Consider the following 19,408-nt stretch of genomic DNA (forward strand, 5'->3'; position numbering starts at 1 on the left):
CACCGCCCCTCGCCCACAGCGGGGTCTGCCCCGGCCGCCGCATCTCCCGCCCTGGCCTCGCCCCTCCGCGCATCCACGGCCACCTTTCCGCTCCCCGCGGTTTTGGGGGCGGCTCGTGTGCCGCTGTCCCCGCTGGAATAGGTGTCAGGGCTTGAATAACCACAGGCATGAGTGAGAGACACACTGAATGCAGCCAAACTGTATGGATGCTTCCCATAACTTCTGACAACATTTTTTTGAAATTATAAATTCACACTCTGAAACTCTCTGTGGAGCCTGTTCCATGTTTATTCTCCTCATTTCTTTCTTTTTTCACTCCATATGATTAAATTTGCTTCCTTGCATTATGTTTCTTCCCTTTGCTCTCCTCCTATCACTGATACCTCTCCTCTGTTATTTTCCCTTTCCCATCTGCTGCTGTCTCTCTCCCCATCATTCTTCAGGTTTGCATATCTTATGACAGAAGCTTTAGAAGCTGCCCATACCAGGTGAGAAACTGTCTCAGATAAAAAGGGGCCTTTTCTGACTGCTTTGGAAAGTCTGTTAACAGTAAGTCATTAAAAAGATCTCTTTTCTGCCTTTGTAATTTGTCCCTGTGGATTGTGTTTCTTGTGTTTCATTTCTAATGAAATGATGGAAAACTAGTGATGCTTCCACTGAGAATTCTGTTCCCTCCTGTAAGTATTGGAGGGAGAAAGTGCTTGAGAGAAAAGAACGTGAGGAATAAAAGATATCCTTTAACTTTGACACAGCCTTTTACAAATAACCCACACAGATTTTTAGAATTATGTGCTAGCCTCAGCCTATATCTGCTCCAAGTGCAACATGTGTTCGGCTTTGGTGCACTTTCACTGATCCAAGTTGCATTAATGGAAGTAGAGAAAGTAGATAAAAGCAACAGGGATCAGGTTACACAACACACACTTTAATGTATTTCTTTGCCTACTAAATGAGCTGCTCACTTTGTTCATTTTCCTTTTATACCACGAGTAACAAACAAGAATCGAAACTAATCTAGAGCAAATTTAGATGCAATTTGATTTCTCCCTAGGAAAGATTTCATTATCTGAAAATACTAAACAGTCATAATTGTACCATCTTTTAATACATGGTGCATTTGGAGCAATGAAAACTTCAGCACCATCTCATAAGTTTACTGATTATCCAACTTCCAGTTTTGGAGCATGAGTTAACTTTGTGGATTTGTTTGTTTTATATTTACACACGGTAGAGCAGAGGAATTCTTGTCACAGCAGACTAACAGCCCACCAAGTTTGTCATCCTTTCTGCACTGTGTCCTTTACATAATGATTCAGAGCAGTTTTCACATCACCAAGTTAAGTTAATTCCATAATTAATATATAAAGTCCAGTTTACTACGTGGAGGAGTTTCTGACTCCGGAGAAGTTTATTTAGATTATAAAAACCAGTTACTTTCTTTCAAATGTACATAACTTTGAGCTCGTATAAGATCTATTCCTGTAAAGCCTTCTAGAAACAATTGATGGATATCAATGATTATTCTAGACTATATGTAAATTTAAAGGTTACATGCATGGGTTCTAATGTGTACTTTTGATTTTTTGTGTCTCCTTCTTCCTCTTTTCAAGTACAAGATAGTTTTGTTTTGCATGTGCATGGAAGAAATTCTATATCTGTGTGGAGAGAATTGGTATTGTATGGTACTGGAACTTAGGTAAAAGTGGTTTATGTATTAACAGTTGCAATTATAAGAGAAAATTACTGAAAACAACTGTATTTATTTGTACACAGGCTTAATATGCACTCCTCTCATGTTCCTGACACTTGATATGAAAAGTGTGTAATGTACACACAGTTGAAATGTTCCAGTACAGCAAAATCGTCTGAAAGGGCAGTTTCTGAAGAGCTGGTATAGCTTACAAAAGTCATCACACAGAAGTAATGAAACAGAACACAGAGGGGGTTATGGCAGTATGGAGTTTTGGGAGTGTTTTTAAATCACACTTTTATATGTGCTCATACAAGTTTCCGCTTGGTTGGAAGGAGGAGAGGTAAGTTACCTGTCCTGAAGTAAACCCGGCTCTCTCTGGATTTATGTGGTTAACTCTGGACTCTGCGTGGAGACCAAGAGACTTGGGTGAGCAGATGACCTCCACTCGCTACCCTCCTCACTAGGAAGTATATGATCTTGTATCACGGTATTAAATTAATTACTGTATTGTATTAAAGTGGGAGAAGAACAAGCTCAAGACAAAATAGTATGAAAGATTAGTCCAAAATAGGTTCCTCTACAGGTGGTCCGAGCTTGATCCTTCTGCAGGTACTCACAGCAGCCACGTCAGAGGCTCTGTTTGTAAGCAACAGCATTGTGTTAGTGGGAAAGGCTGGGGGAAGTCTGATTTAGACAGAGATGCATCAGCTTCACTCTGCTTACCTAAAAATAAAGAGTTGAGATTATTTGCTGTACAGCATTTTTTTCCCCTGTTTGTTAGGGCTTAGAATTTTTTTGTTTGGTCGTTTTGTTTTTAACCCAGGCGTTAGCATGTTTCGAAGTTAACATCTTCGTGCGTTCCTCAACTATTGACGTTACTGACACGCATGCACACCTACAAATACAGGAGAGAAATTGGTATGGGAGCTGAGCGCCGTTTGAGGAGCACCAGCTCTAAAAATCAGCGCAGGTAGCACACCGCGGGGCGGGGGGCAGTGTACGGATGGATGTTTATTTTCCTTTCCCTCTCTGCGCCGTTCGGGCCGCAAGCCCGGGGCGGGTGGCGGTGCCCGGAGGATGCTGGAGGAGGCGGCGGGCGCGCCTCCCACCGCCCCGGGGCGCGGCCTCGCCCGCGCAGCCGCTCCCGCATCCCGCACCGCTCCCGCACCGCGCATCCCGCATCCCACACCCCGCATCCCGCAGCATGGAGCGCCGCGTGGCCCGCGAGTTCCGGCACAAGGTGAGGCGGGGGGGCCGTGTGTAGGGCTCGTACACGCCGTGTGTGAGCAGTAGAGGCCGCGGGCGGCACAGCCCCGCCGGACGGGCACGGGCGAGGAAGGGAGAGCTCCGGGACTTTGCACTGCCCGGCCAACAGCGCGGGTGGCAGCCTCCCGGGAGGGGGTGGGTGTTAAAGCCTTGGAAAGACAGCGAGAGAAAAGGGGCGCTCCCCAGTGCACGAGTTTGTTCAGGGCTCGGAAGAATTGATTTTCTGTTCAGCACCCCGGTGCTGCTCGGGGCAGGCGCTCAGCCCCGCGCTTCCCCCGCCGCATTCCCGGCGCGGCGGTGCGCTCATGTGCGAACGCGCTCGGTGCGCGGAGCGGCCCCGGCTGCTGGCACCGCCGTCCTGCCATGCAGCCGCTTCAACAAGTGCTCGGCAGAGCGCAAAATCGTACCGCGAAGAACGCCCGAAAATCTCTAATTAAGGAAAGGAGGAAAATAGTTCACAAGTGTAAAAGATGTTTTTGCCAAGCCTTTTAGGACTCTGTCAGATTAAAGTTTTCTGGAGTGCTTTGTGGCGGTTTGGTTTAGTTTGTGAAGGGAGTTGTGGTTGATTTTATTTAGTTGGTTGGGTTTTTTGGGGATTTTTTTGTTTTGTTTTGTCAGTTAGGACACACAATTTCTACAAAGTAAGGCTTTATAGAAGTATCTGTCACCTGGTAATAAACGCATTAACTAAAGGATTGTTATGATGAATTAGAGGGATAGCAAAAAAAAAAACCCAAATAAACAAAAAAAAACTTCTCTGTATGTCAAACTGAAGTTCAGAAACAGTGAGGACCTTGATATTCCATAACGATGACTGTAGCCATCTAGCACATTGTTTCTGCCTTGCTTCCTGTTACTGTATAACTCAACAGTGGGTTGTGCAACATTTCTGTAAGGACTCTGGTTTCTAGGTGGGTGGTTACTGTCTTGAACTTTAAACCTTCTCCCTTTCATTGCTGCTATAATTCATAAATCATTCAAGCCCCACCCCTGATAACATAAGATGAATTGTCAGTGTTGCTGCACACGGCTGGGATGCAGATACCAGTGACAGCTTTATCTGAGTTAGAAGACAGTGAAACAATTATTTTCTTTCTTTATTTTGTATCATCCTACTTCCAGTGACCTCTGTGGCATCCACAGTCTGGGATGCCTACTTTTTCTGTGACATACCAGTGAAGATGCTCACTACAAGATCTAGATTTCCTCAGCTAATGGTTGTTTTCTTTCTTTTCTTCTTAGTTTCTTTCTTCTTAGTGATTTTAATCAGTTTGCCTAGCAACCAAGCAGCAATGTAAAATATGTAATATATGCAAACATACTGACCATTTTTCCCCCTCCTTCAACAGTTTTCCAAAATCTGTGTAGCTTGAACAGGACTTACCGGCAGATTGGGATAGTGCTAACATAGTGCATTATTGTCATCTGAACTTTTTCCACACCAAAAAATGCTTTTTCCTCCCCACAGCTTCTATTCCACTGACTAAACTTAGATAGATTTCTTGACAATTTTTCTTTATATATATATATATGTAGGTGCAGATTGTGTGATAACTTTTTAACAATTTCTATGAAAAAAATGCAATGTATGTAGTGAGAAATACAGCATAAGCTACTCTGTATTCTAGGATTATCAATGATACAATGATACAGGTACTATGAAGACTCTTTAAATAATCACAGAAGGGCTAAGGGTGGAAGGGACACCTGGAGGTTGTGTGCCCCAAGCCCCCATGCTCAGAGCCACAAAGAGATTGTCCAGAGCTGTGTCCAGACGGCTTTTCTTAAACATTGTTGGTTTAAAAGGTGTGAAATCACCTATCCTATGACTCTACAGTCATTTTCTTAAGAAATAGATACTAAAATACTTCTGTGATCCAAGTTATACCATGTCAGCACTGGTTGTTGGGTTTTTTTTTCAAGATAGTAGGGGGCAGGATATTTTACGAGTCAGCTTTTAGAAGCTGATGGAAAGTCCAGGTAAGGCATATGTCTACAGTAAGACTTTACCCAAGGAGTTAAAGAAGTAGGAAAATAGCAAGAGATGTAGCTGGCTATGATGCATTGATAACTGATGGAATAGAAGGCAGAGGAGGAGAATGACCCATTAGTAGAGGTGGCCCAGGAGGATGAACCCAGCTGTAGCATTCTGAAAATATTAGAAATCCTGTGGGTGTTGGGTTTTGTCATGGAAGTTGCTGGTGTAGGATGAGAAGTGCAGCAGTCAAACAGAAAGACTGAATATTTTGTCAGAAGAAACAGCAGGATTTAAATGTGGCCCTCCATTTTCTGAGAGAAAATGGGGATGTATCCATCAGCAAGCATATCAGGAGAAAAATGGAATGTTGTTAATTTTTCTTTCCCTGTCAGGAAAAAGAGATTATGATGGTTTTGCCCTTTCCTGAGTAAGGTTGATGCACTTAAATATTAAATGCTCTTTGTAGGACACTCCTCATACGGTATCTTAGCTAGCTTTGGGGATTGAGCCCTGTATTTTACCTGTCAGGGAAGTGAAAAATTGATGCTGGAATTAGTTTTACCTTGAGTTTCACCTTTTCAATTATCCTTGCCTTGCGTCTGTGCACAGTGTTGCTGAAGTTGTGACTGCAAACAATTTATTTCCTTGTAAGACAGACTTTATCCTATGTGTTCTGAAATTCACTGTGAATAAATGGGTTTACTCACTGGTGTAACTGTAAAGTAATCTTGACCTGCTTGTAGCTTTCTGGCCTTTAGGTGTTTTGAAAGTGTCTTTTTCCAGAGGAGACAAGTAACAGAAAACCACCTGTATGCAGAGTCTTGCCAGCTTTAGAGAGGTAGAAGGAAAGCACAAGTAATAGAAAACCACTGGTATGTGAAGCCTTGCTGGCTTTAGAGAGCCAAGTGGGACAAAAGGAATATGAAGCATGTATTTAGTTTAGAACATAATACAAACCATTGCAAACCTAGAAAGAAAGGGCCTTTCTTTTAGTATGCAAATTGCTTCTCAGCCTTCACGTCACAGTAATATTACCCTTTAGGTCAGATGTAAATTGTTTTCCTAAACATCAGGCTTGTCCAGATGTAAAACTAACATGATGTGACCTCTCACTACAAGTAGGATTAGTGGGGGTCTCACTATCACTGAATATAAATTGGACTTCTCATGTAAGAATTCGAGTTTGGTTTTCTTTTGCTTTAATTTACTGTAATTATCCAAGAGCAGGCACAGTAATATGACACTGGTTTAAGTAAAGGTACTATTAGTGGGGGAGGAAAGAATAACTAGCAAGTTCTATCAGTTAAGAGCTGGAGCAAAGAGGACCAGAGATGCAGCAGTTTGCATAATGCTAAAAGTGAGCTCCTGAAATCGGTGGTTTGGACGACAGCACAGAGATTATATCTGTGACAGCATGTGCTACATTAACGAGTGGCCAAAAAGGTTTCTGAAGACATTTATTCAACAGTACAGTGATTATCAGGTAAGACCAATATGATATTACTGTAATAACACTAATGCTGAAGGGAAATCCAGCGGGCAGAATGTATCAGGATTCACCACCTTGTCTAATTGTTGCCATACTAATTTTAGAAAATCTCATTGTAAATGTGACATTGTGAGGTAATGCTCTGTTGCAAAAACACATTTTTTCCTAGGTGAAATCTTTGTTCTATGGCTCAAGAATCTGTGAAAGTCTCTCATGTTCAGCACTTGTGGCTATTAAGTCAGAGATTAACTATAATATCTTTGGGTTTTCAGGTCAATCTATTAATTGACAATGAAGCAGAGAAGGATTACCTTTACGATGTGCTGCGGATGTACCACCAGTAAGATCCAGCTTTATATATGGTTGTATAGAATTTTACTAACAGTTTTAAATTAATAGAATTAATATTCATTATTTTAAACAGTCTTTCCATACGCTACTAGAAAAGTAGTTGAAATAAGAGGGTTTTTATCCTGTTTAGTGAAATCTTGTGGTTTCACAGCATAACCTGCAGGCAAAGAGAAACATGTCTGTAATCATTTATAAAGTTACTTTGACTTTATGACTTGGCAGTTTTTTAAAAGAGTGCAGTGGGTTCATATTTGGGAGGGTGTGGGGGGGAGGCTCCTGCATGATAAAACTGTTCTTAGGAACACAGAATTAATAAAATTCATTAATATTTCCAAGTAATGCTTATTTATTTGATACAAAGTTTTTCACTGACATCACTTTTCAAAGATTTTTTGCTAACTTTTCAGATAAAAATTTTGCAACTGTCCTTGAGAAACCTGGAAAAATTTAGTCTTGGAATCTGTTTGGCATGTTTAATGACTCTGGCTTATTACAACACAATGGTAAAAAATTGGAAAGGTGATAGGCCTATTACCAATCCCTTTGCTGAACTGATTTAAACCACAGTTGCCTCAGACCTGTTTCATTGCAAATGACATCAGACTATGATCCATTGTTTTTCAAAGGAGATGAGAATATATTTTCCACTGATCATAGAAAAGTGGCTCTGGTAGACATTGTTTCCATTCACATTGTAATTAAAAGCTTCTCAGCTGAGTGAAATGTAGAAGTTTCCATCTGATGTTTGCACCAAGCTGGAGTTATGAGGGTATTCAGCTGCATATCTGATTCAGTTTCACTCAGGTCTGTCTAATTGCTTTTCCATTCATAAAGACTCTTGTTTGGAAAGCCAGTTGGTTCAGCAGATCTGAATTATTTAAAATCTTCTTGCAGTTACAAAATTAACAATGCACATGGCAATTTTTCTTCATTTTCCACAACTGCAATGACTTGGGCAAAATTGTAAATCTCCCTGTGAACATGTAATGACGATGTATCACTCCCTGGGAATACATTATGAAATATCTCAGGGCAGAAATGTGTGCAATTGCTGTTGGAGTTAGCACTTAATATCTGCTTCACTGTGAATAGCATTTCCAGAGCTATTTCACCTCTAATCCCATACAGGTATTCCTGAACTGTAGTTTTAATGCCCATGCCTCAGAAATATTGCATCCCAGGAAATGTGAATTAAAAGAAAGGGAACAGCAAATAATGCAGAAAAAGTTTGATTGAATATTTTATAGTAATAGTCCCGCTGAGCCTTAGCTATTCCTTCACTCCTGCAGCTGTACAACAAAGTATATTTTGTAGACCTGTAACTATCTCAGTGCTGACAATTTCAAGGAGACCACTTTGCTTAGCTCTCATGAAAGAGATGTTCACAGCAGTTTAACTGCTTTAGGTTTCATTAATTAATCACCCTTCAAATTTTATTTTGAACAAAAATTGAAACTTAAATAAAGATTTTGCTCTAGCCGCTGAATACCGTGATTCATTTTTTTTTCCGGGATTGAAACTGTTTGTCAGTCCTCTGAGTTCAGGAAACGAAGGAACTTGCAGCCTAGATTTACTTACAAGAATCCCTAACTATTGAGGAAACAAAAATCCATTATGTAGGTATGCCTAATCTGGAAAGTTATTTCAAACAGTTCCATAAATCTTGTGGGTACTCTGAGAATGAAATTGGAGATGTCATCTAAAAATGTGATGTGCATGACCTTAAAAGATGGAGTGTATAGAAGACTTCAGATGTTTTGAAGCAAGTATTTTTATTTACAGAAGGTTTTCTTTCTCAGAGGCTATTTTGCTTTCATCAAACCAGTATCTGCATAAATATCTTTTTTGGTACCTTGAAAGGACATGCAAATATTGAAGCCATGTGCACAACAACTTAGAAAACGAGGCTTTTTGTTGGTGTGCTGTTTACCTGTGTTTGGTTGGCACTGTGTTTTTGCAGGTCTATGAATCTCCCAGTGCTGGTGGGGGACCTGAAGCTCGTGATTAATGAACCAAGCAGGTTGCCTCTGTTCGATGCTATCCGCCCACTCATCCCACTAAAACACCAGGTGGAATATGATCAGCTTACACCCAAACGATCACGGTAAGAGAATGCAGAACAAACAAAAAAACAAAACAAAAAAACCCCAACAAACAAACAAACAAAACACAAAACAAAATTGGCTAACTTAAATACAAGCAGGAAATACTGAGTTTCGAGGCAAATTCAGAGTAAAATATTATTCATCTATATAGAGTTGGGCATGGTTGTTTTACTTTTGTTGTGTTTGCTAGAAGTGCAGCTACCTGTACTGTACTTATATTATTTGCCAAGTAGTTTAATCTAGTAAAAGCAGGGCAAAGGAGTAAAAACCAGTCTTTTCTCATTTTTCCTGCATTTAATAATAAAAAAAATCTCACAGCTTTAACTCTTTAAAAGCAATTTCAGTGATTGCAAATGTCTTTATTCATATGAATGACCCTGATGGTTTTAATTAATTCCCATCTATCCATACTTCAGTGAACTTGTTTTTTTTAATGCCTAAATTATATAAGAGAAAAATACTGTCCAACTTGCATATGAAACATTATTCAGACAACGTGTTACACAGCTGAACACTCAAATGTTTTCAATTTTTGCAGAAAGCTGAAGGAGGTGAGATTGGATCGCTTGAATCCTGAAGGGCTTGGATTAAGTGTAAGAGGTGGAGTGGAGTTCAGCTGCGGTCTCTTCATCTCCCAGTTAGTTAAAGGAGGACAGGCAGACAATGCTGGACTTCAGGTAAGAAAATTCTATTCATGTTGGGAGCTAAGGATTGTTCTTTAACATTTAGTAATTGTTTTTGCTAATATGCTCTTTGTCTCTTCTAATAGAATTCCTAAGATAGGTAAGACAATGCCGTGGCAAATACCATTATACCAGTGGTGAATCAAGTCATTAAAAATGTTCATTTTGTTGTCTTTAATGATAGTTAAACTTTTTTTTTTGTTTTCTTGTTTGGGATATGACAATTTTTGAAGGTTAAAGGTTTTTCTGGAATATTTCTGCTTCATGAGTAGTAACAGTTATATATGTAAGCAGATGGTAAAGAAAGATCCCTAGACTGTGGAAGAGTGTTTCAAGTTGCCAAGTTCTGAATAAATGTAGAAAAGAGCATATAAATACTTAAACTTTTAATTTCATCTTGCACAGATGTAATTTGTGTAATGAAATGTTTACTTGAACTTCATGTGTGAATTTTGGGGGTTTCAGTTTATGCAATAAAAGGAAGAATGTGTTTTTGACTATTCCCAGTGTCCTCTGTACTGCACAGAATTGCACTTCCTGTGATTGAATTTTGGATACATGAGCTTTTTGCCAATAAGGTTGGCAAAAAATAATTGTGTGCAGAAATACTGCAGCACTTACGCAATTTGCATTAATGAAGTTTTGGGTGTTTGGCTTCCTTTTGCATTTGGCATTGCTTAGTGAAGAGAAAGGGAGAAATTGCTGTGCCAAATGTCTGCATATTTCTATCAGTCTTTGAATCTGATAAGGTGTATTAAAGGTCTGAGTTTCTGACTGGAAAGGCTATTATGCCTGGCTACTATTAATTTGTCTGGTTTGAGTATTTGCTGAAAGTATTGATGGCTAAGGATTGTGTTTAGCACTAGTCCAAAATATATTAGACTAGCATGATTCATTACAGTGTCTAATTAGGCTAGCATGTTTTGTAGATATGCTTCGTATCACCTCACAAATCTCTTAGATTAAAAAATAAAAATAAATATCTGTCGACAAGGCAGCTGAAGTTAGGTTTCCATGTTTGTGCCACTCATGCTGAAAGCTTTCTAAAATTTAAACTGTTCCCCTTTCTGTTTGCACACAGAACATGCATGCATGTTCTGTTTGTGCATTCATAGCTAGATATCCCATTCAGAATCACCTTCACATTAGTTCCACCTTCTGTCAGCCTGCTCTGCACAGGTGCATGCATGACAGGTGCATCCAGAGGGATGCTTTGGAAACTCCTTAGAACAAAACCACAAGTTATGTCTCTAGTTAGAACTGAGTGGGTGTTATAGCTCAGCACAAACCTTGTGCTCTGTGTGTTGTCAGACTAATTTAAGCAAGGGATTTGCCAATGGGCAAGTGCAGAGAAGGATATTGATGCACCCTCTCAGAGTTTGCACTACTGGAGTTCATGCACCTCATCCTGTACATTACACTGCAGGAATGGGAAGTCCAGGCAAGGGAGGTGTTCCTGGGCTGTGGTTAGCTCTGTAGGGGAGATTCCATCTGCATCCTTCCTCAACTGCTAGAAACTTGAGAAGATCAAGACCAGTCACTTACATGGCATCTGTAAACATCTTCTGGAAAACACTGGAAGGCACTAATTATGCTAAATAAAGGATTAAATTAAATCCAATAAAGGATTTAATAGGCACTGCCTTAAATTGCCACGCTAATACATTCGTGTTAGTGCTGTGCTGCAGCTCTGCTTCTCTGCTTGTTTCAGACTAATGTTTTGACACAATCACTGGATAAGGAGTGATGTTCAGCTGTTGTGCTCCTCTTAGGATGTCAGTTTTCCTGCTTTCTCTGCACAAAAAAAGGCCCCATGGCTTTCTGTGACCGAGGTCGTTGTAGGACATGTTGGTGTCAGTGAGGGGGATTGTAAAGGATCTTTGGGCTGGAGTGTACAAACTCTATTGCAACTCAGAACATAGGGTTTAGCAGACAAAGTAGAGACAATAAACCTGAGAATGACTGAATTTGTTAGGGTTAGATTTTATGAATTAATATGGGCAGATGGTGCTTTAGAGCTCCTGTAACTGCCTGGCTTCTGATTTTTGATATGTGGTGTTAAAGCTCAGCCTAAAGTGCCTGAATAATAGGTGGCACTAGGCATTTTCTGAACCTCACTGAATAACAAGACCTGACAGGCAGCCCATTGTTCTAAATTGCTGTCTCACAGTAAAGCCAGATGCTTCTGAAATTTCACCCACCTGCTTTATTTAACAAAATCTCTACACATTTTCAATCCCAAAAGTGCGGTCTGAGAAAGGTATAATGATTTTCTATTATACCATCAGTTTTACATCCTGCTGCTTTTAAAATTTCCAGTTCAAATTGCATGATTTCTCCTTGAAGTACTTTCCAAGTTACATTAAAATGACCAAATAATAATGAAGGTTCTCTGTGGCACTTGCAGTTTTCACCCTTTTTTTTTTACTACAGTTTCTCTAAAAGGCACAAGTATTTTGTCCTTCCATTAAGAAATGGACTTCATCTTCCTCCCCCCTCCTCTGCTTTTTGATACTTGTGTGTGAGGATTCTGCTGAATACAAAGAGATTGGTGTGAATGATGAAAGTGGAAGCAGTATACAAAATGGGAAATTTGAAACAGTTGATGTTATTATATGAAGCCCTTCAATTTCCTAGAAGCACTAAATATTATATTTCTCATGTTAAAAGTTAGAAATAATAGGCGTTTTACTTGAGAAAAGTTAGGTTTGCATCTTTTTTCTAAAAAGTCTGTCATCTCTGTGTTTGATAGGGAAAGGGGAAACTGTGATATAATACCAAAATAATTGTTACTGTTCCACTCTGCTCAGTCCTGCAGACTTTTATCTCTACAGCTCTGATTCATTAGCTAGGTACACAGTGATACCTGTACAAAAGTAACAAAATACATGAAAACAGCTATTAATTACCTCAATATTGGATACCATTGTTCAGGAAAAGCTGTTCAAGTATCCTAAAGAGAAGCAGTTTGCTGTATGCCTATACATCTCCTGTAGTTCAGCCTGGATTGGGTTATTTGTTAAACAGCCTCATTGTCTGTCAGCATTACAAATGGTATTGGGTTGAGTGAAGAGTGTTGAGTCTCAGAAATTAGATGACAGTCTGGTAAAGGAGAGTGTTAAAAATATCTGTATGGGAAAAGCTCATTCCCATATTGGAGGGAAAAATAAAATATGCTCTCGTGTGCATTTATAATTTTGCAAGTTCCTCTTGGGGAGATGAGAACAGATTTGACTCAGTGAATGCTGACGTCCTCAGAACAACACAAGTTCTGCTGATACAGAAGCCCCATGATGGCATTTTCATTTGCAGCCCTAAAACTGGTGGGTTTCTGTGTGTTGAGGCATTGCAGTCAATAACAGTATGATAGGTTACCCTTTTAAAGAGTCAGGTTCATGCAAACCCAGGCTCCATGGTCTGTTACAGTCTGCATGATGTGGAAGATGTGAGTAAAGGGGGGATTCTGAACCAAAAGAAAAGCAAACAAATAGCCCACCCTCCCCTCCTCTTCAGCATGTATCAACAGAAAATACAAAAATGGATAAGGTGACTGGACATGGTTTTGAATCTTTGGAAAAAGTTGGTTAAGTGAGTGACAGCAAGAGCTATCAGGGGTGTGACTATTAAGCTGCAGACCTCATGTGCTCCTCTTATCTGATTCTGTGTTTTTACCACAGCTTGTATGTTCAAAAGCCTTCATTACTGACCTATTTCTGCTCTTACTGAAGATTATTTTTAAAATCTGACTGTCAAACTCCTAGGAGTGCAGACCATTGAGATGAGATTTTTTTGGATGATATTTTTTTGAATGCCCAGCAGAGGGAGTGGATGTCCCAGCAGTCAGGGGCTAGGGACCACAATCCTGTTTTGCCTCTGCGAGGGTGTTCCGTTCTGCCAGACAGTTTTCTTTGCTTTTGTAGCCTTCTGATGCTGTTTTGTGTCAGCCAAAAATCCTCATCTTCGGGGGAAAGTGTGACACATGAGCAATGATGGTAGAGTGGACATGTTGTTAATGTTGTTTGTGGTATTGCAGAGCATGAGACACTTCCCAGGAGCATTAGAAAAGCTTGTAAATAAATTAAGAAGTTACATTGGTGGGTTTTTGTGGTTTTTGTTTGTGCTTTTTTGTTGTTTTCAACTGGACAGATCACAGTGGGAACATTCAATAGTCATCATTACAATATGAAAAAAGGTAGAAGGTGACAGCATGCCTAATGTCCTGTAACCCAGTGTCGTGTCTCTGTGTGTTACAGTCTCTAGAACACAGGCTATATTGAGGAGTTGCTACTTCAGTTCCACTCACTCCTCTCGTATAACATGAAAGCATAGAGCTTCTCAACAAAGTAATTGTAGAATTATGTTTTTAAACGAGCTTGATAATGTATTCCACCCAAATTTTGTTGAATAAAAATATAGTTGATTTAGCTTTGCTGAAATTTGAAATCAGCCTAATGCGGATACCAGCATGGAAAACTTAAGCCTGAAGTGAAATTTGGGAGCTTGACGCTTGGGTCTTTAAATGGAACATTTTAGGCGATCATTAACTAGGGATAATGCTGGCATGAAACCACACACATTTGTGATCAGGAAACTTAAGTTTGATTGACTAAGAGCAAACTCCCATGCTGTTGATATTAATGAGAAAAGTCTCATCAAATACATTTTACATAACAAATATTCACAATAGTTCAGAGGAAAGGCTACTGGAGAGGAGTAAACCCAAAGTATTTGTCTTTGTCCATGTGGAGATCAGAGATATAAGATGATGCTGTTGATGGTTTAAGGTAGTTTCCTGGTGATCATTTGTATACATTACTGTGCAGTGGATGCAGCTGCATTGATAATGAAGAAATCATGCACTCATTTTCATATAGCCCCATCACGTGGCTCATGCCAAGTAAAAACCTTTGCTCATGGTGCTCTAGCCAGGGCCATGTGACACTCCCTGCAGTACAGATCTGATGTATAGTATGACAGAGTATTTATAAAATTGTTTTTTGGCCATTAATTTGCTCTTTTAATGTTTGGTATTAAAAACAATTACAGGGAAGTCTGATCTGTACATTACCTGAAATTCAGAAAGTATTCATGAATCAACATTCATTCAATAATGTCTCTCAGGGATCTGTGCTGGGCCCTGTTCTGTTCAATATTTTCATTAATGACATGGATGAGGGTATTGAGTCTTTCATCAGTAAATTTGCAGATGACACTAAGCTGGGAGCATGTGTTGATCTATTGGAAGGTAGGAGGGCTCTGCAGAGAGACCTGGAACAGTTGGATGGATGGGCAGAGTCCAGTGGGATGAAGTTTAACAAGTCCAAGTTCAGAGTCCTGCATTCTGGCCATAATAACCCCCTGCAGTGTTATAGGCTGGGGATGGTGTGGCTGCACAGTGCCCAGGCAGAAGGGACCTGGGGGTGCTGGCCAACAGCAGGATGGACATGAGCCAGCAGTGCGCCCTGCTGGCCAAGAAGGCCAATAGCTCCTGGCCTGGATCAGGAATAGTGTGGCCAGCAGGAGCAGGGAGGTCATTCTTCCCCTCTACTCAGCACTGGTGAGGCCACACCTTGAGTGCTGTGCCCAGTTCCGGCCCCTCAGTTCAGAAAGGATGTTGAGATGATCGAATGTGTCCAGAGAAGGACAACAAGGCTGGTGAGGGGTCTGGAACACAAATCCTGTGAGGACCAGCTGAGGGAGCTGGGGTCATTCAGCCTGGAGAAAAGGAGACTCGGGGGTGACCTTATCACTCTCTACAACTCCCTGAAAGGTGGCTGTGCTCAGGTGAGGGTTGGCCTCTTTCACCAGGCAGCAACTGACTGAACCAGAGGGGACAGTCCCAAGTTGTGTCAAGGGAGACACTGGTTGGATATTAGGAAAAAGTTTTTCATGGAAAGAGTGATAAAGTACTGGAATTGTCTTCCTGGGGAGGTAGTGGAGTGACATCCCTGGATGTGTTTAAAAAAAGACTGGATGTGGCACTTGGTGCTATGGTCTAGTTGAGATGTTAGGGCATGAGTTGGACTTGATGATCTTGAAGGTCTCTTGCAACCTAGTCATTCTTTGAATTCTGTGAATTCTCTGTCCTTTGCATCAAAATTATTTCCAGATTGTATCCAATCTTAAAAACTGTAAAAAATCATTGTCTCACAATTACTTTTTCTTCTCCCTTCTGTTTTTGAGGTTGGAGATGAAATTGTGCGCATAAATGGATATTCCATTTCATCTTGCACACACGAAGAAGTCATAAACCTCATTCGTACAAAGAAAATCGTGTCCATAAAAGTTAGACGTGAGTAACACACAAAAACCCTCACCTCTATCACCAAAGATTGCTCTTGGTCTGCAAAACTTTACAATATATTTTTCTTTTTCAGACATTGGCATGATACCTGTCAAAAGGTAATGGCTTTTCATTTCAAAACAGATTATTCATTTTCACACAGCCTCTTCTATCCAAAGAATCTGTGTTTAATTATGAAAATGTGTGAATGCTGATTAAAACGTCACATCCTTTTTAATGAACAGGCTGAAGTCTTGTTTGATGAATCTGATTTTACACCAGTTGCCTACTTAAATGAACCAATTTCCTCATTTGTCACAGACATCTCCTGGATATTTAATTATCAATGCACCTATCTTAATATATGCTTCTTTGTGTGTGTAGCATTTGATGATGGCTTCAGAGTTAAGAAAAATTTAAATTTTTTTAGATCTTCCAAATTTTATTGAAAAGCTGAATCTCTAAGTGGAATGTTTGGGAAATATTAATGACAGGAGGTGTTGCTCTGCATAGACAGTGTAGGATGTTTGAGTGGTTATGGTTCATTTTACAGTCTTCCTCTGAGTTTCCTAAAATTGTTTCACTTAAGAGGGCTTTATCAACTTTATATTCAGCCTTTACTAGCCCAATAATTAAAATTCTATTTAAATTGATGGAAAATAAACCAAATGTGAATGGTATCCAAAGAAAATTGTGGATGCAAAACAGAAGGCTCCATTCTAAAGTAGCTTCTGGAGTACATTGACATTTATTTTGTCTCATTATTTAAAACTATTTTTTCCTTTCAGTTCACCAGATGAACCCCTTAAATGGCAATATGTGGATCAGTTTGTGTCAGAGTCTGGGGTAAGAGATCAATATTTTGTTAAATGTCTTCTGGGGAATCTGTAATGGTTCTGAAATACTTTCTCCTCTGACCTTATCAGAGGAGCTATTGTATGCATTACTATAATGCAATATCTTGTTGAAAGTATTCTGTGAGGAATATCTTTTGTGATATGAAATTATTCTAGAGCTATTAGGTAGGAAAAGGGCAGGACACAAATGAAATTGCTTTTCCTCATTAATTGCTTCTTCATTTTGCTTGAGCTTATTAACTTCCCAGGCTGTAGTTCTACTGCATAAATCTCTATCAGATTATTTGGCCTATTTTAGGCATATTAGTGGAGGAATTACAACTTTGAATGCAAGTGACTTCTAAGGATTGCAGAAGTGAAAAGTAACACCACAATTACTGTTCTTTTGCTTTCAGGAAGAAAGTCTTAGTTAAATAGTGAGCCTTATCATGTCTTTCTCCAGCCCTTTTGTCAGGGAACACCTAAATTATTATTTTTCCATATCACTTTTCTCTAATTTTCCTTCACCCTTTTCTGAAGACAAAGATTGACTATTTAAGTAATCTTCTCCAAATAGATAAGTTCAGTCTTTCACCTTAGCAATGTAGCTCCACTGAAATGACTCCACATTCATTTACAGCAGGACAGGACCTCAGAACCTTGAATAGACCCTTGAATCTTATCTTGATGCTGGCTGGGATTCATCCTGGCTACATGAAATTTTATAGTAGTCTTGATATGAATTCAAGACAAAATTAACATCTGCAGCATTTTTTAATCTCTCTACAGGAAGGAAAGGGCAGTGTTGCTGGACTTGCTTCTTCTGGAGGGAGAGACAATAAAGAGAAGAAAGTCTTCATTAGCTTGATTGGTACAAAAGGCATGGGATGCAGGTGGGTGCACGTTTTTTATTTATTGCCACTGTTTTTAAAATGAGACACTCAAGGCAGCTATTTCCATCCTTGCATATGATGTCAGGAAAATAAAGATCAGTGCTGGATCAAGAAGGCAAACTGCAACAGTGGGATATCTGTGGCACATATTACATATTTTAAGGCAAAGTGTAACCTGTGTTACAAGTTCTGTCATAAAGAAAAAAAACTTTAAAATTTAAAAATAAGAACAGACTGGAAGTGCCTTAGTACAACTTGTCATGGAATTGGATCCTTTAAATGCTTTTACATTTTTAAATACTTGAAAGTGCTGCTCAGTGATATAGCAAATTCCAGCACTATCCACTGTCAGGTTCACTCCCTGCACTTAGCATGCTTTCTCTGACCCTTTTCAGAACTAAAACACCATCACAAAGCTCTATCCCATTTCTAAAATTAATGTTGAATTTGCAAGATATTTTAGAAATATGATTCTGGGATTCTTGGACTCCTGTTGTTGCAATACTTATGGAGGTTTTGGCATAGAAGGGATATTGTAGAATTTCTTATATATTTAGAAATATATAGTTGAAATTATCAGGACTTTTTTCTTCTGTAATTTGGAGGATGTAAAGGTTTTGACAAAAAATATTTACAAGCCTGGAGGGGTAGCTCAACATTGCTTGTTGAATATATAATCTATAAAAGTAGTTTTTGTATGTAGGCCCAGATTAGATGGCAGGTTAAAGTTGCTGAGCTAGATATTATCCTCTAGATGATACATCTTTCTTACTCCTAATAAGTAATTCTAATAAAATAACAAAGTTTTATACATACAGTATCTTGCTGTTCAGTAAATAATTAGTAATTCTAATTGTGTTACTTGCTTCCTTTCAAATATCATTAGTGTCCCAGTCCTTTACACACTGTCGGTCAGCGTACTTATAAGTTTTAACATGCAAGGCAAAATACAGAAGCTTGAATATTTTTGTTTTAGCTTTTTCTTTAAAACCAGTTTTGTGGTATAGAGAATGGAAAAATAGGATGATAAACCATTGTGTGTGTATTGGTAAGTTTTGGTGTTTGTTTCAAAGTTGGCTGATACCATAAATATTCTCTAAGCAAAAACAAATTATGAGGAAACAACTAAAACTACTCGCTGTATTACATTGTATTCATCACAAATGTTATTCTATAAATATCATCCAATTAATGTTTGGGTTTTTTTACATTTCCAGTATTTCCAGTGGTCCAACACAAAAACCAGGCATTTTTATCAGCAATGTTAAGCCAGGCTCTCTTTCAGCAGAGGTGGGCTTAGAGGTAAGGTTGCCACCTTCCAAGGCAGGTACCACAAGGAACTCTTGTTTTATATTCACAGCTTCAAGGATTCTGTAAAGGGTTTATTGTGGAGTTTATTGTTTGGTGGGTTTCCCAAACTAATCCATGGAAAAGAAATATCTGGTGATTACATTTCAAACATAGCTAGTGTCCTAAGATTTTAAGAACATGAGTGACCTAGGTCAGACCAATACTCCTTCAAGCTCAGGATTTGGTCCCAAACAGTGGCAATAGGAGATCCTAGTGTAGGAGGATGTGCAAACCTGACCTGTTTCCCCTGTGCTTGACAGTACCCAGGATGTTGTATTGATTGTGTTAGAGAGCACATATCTTCCTGTTCTCATTTAATATATGTACTAACTTAGCATCCTTACTAAAATTTGCATTCATTTCTTTAGGTTGGTGATCAGATTGTTGAGGTGAATGGAGTGGACTTTTCTAATGTGGATCATAAAGAGGTAAAATCAAGTCTTCTTAATTCCCTGGATTTGTAGTTGTCAGCTTATTAAAC

The 19,408-nt window shown here is 39.3% G+C and overlaps 1 protein-coding gene across 1 annotated transcript in view; it reads left to right on the plus strand.

The window, feature by feature from the left end:
* Positions 1–2,859: 2,859 nt before the first annotated feature.
* Positions 2,860–19,408, plus strand: part of USH1C (USH1 protein network component harmonin) — a 47,937-nt gene continuing 31,388 nt past the window's right edge. The window contains exons 1-10 of the mRNA XM_042779423.1: positions 2,860–2,933; positions 6,699–6,766; positions 8,738–8,881; positions 9,421–9,559; positions 15,749–15,857; positions 15,943–15,967; positions 16,637–16,694; positions 17,474–17,577; positions 18,795–18,879; positions 19,296–19,355. Of these exons, the coding sequence (XP_042635357.1) occupies positions 2,898–2,933; positions 6,699–6,766; positions 8,738–8,881; positions 9,421–9,559; positions 15,749–15,857; positions 15,943–15,967; positions 16,637–16,694; positions 17,474–17,577; positions 18,795–18,879; positions 19,296–19,355 (828 nt within the window). The 5' untranslated portion in view covers positions 2,860–2,897. The remainder of the gene's footprint in view (positions 2,934–6,698; positions 6,767–8,737; positions 8,882–9,420; positions 9,560–15,748; positions 15,858–15,942; positions 15,968–16,636; positions 16,695–17,473; positions 17,578–18,794; positions 18,880–19,295; positions 19,356–19,408) is intronic.

Source organism: Catharus ustulatus, chromosome 6, assembly GCF_009819885.2.
Source record: "Catharus ustulatus isolate bCatUst1 chromosome 6, bCatUst1.pri.v2, whole genome shotgun sequence".
In the NCBI taxonomy this organism is placed as follows: Eukaryota; Metazoa; Chordata; class Aves; order Passeriformes; family Turdidae; genus Catharus; species Catharus ustulatus.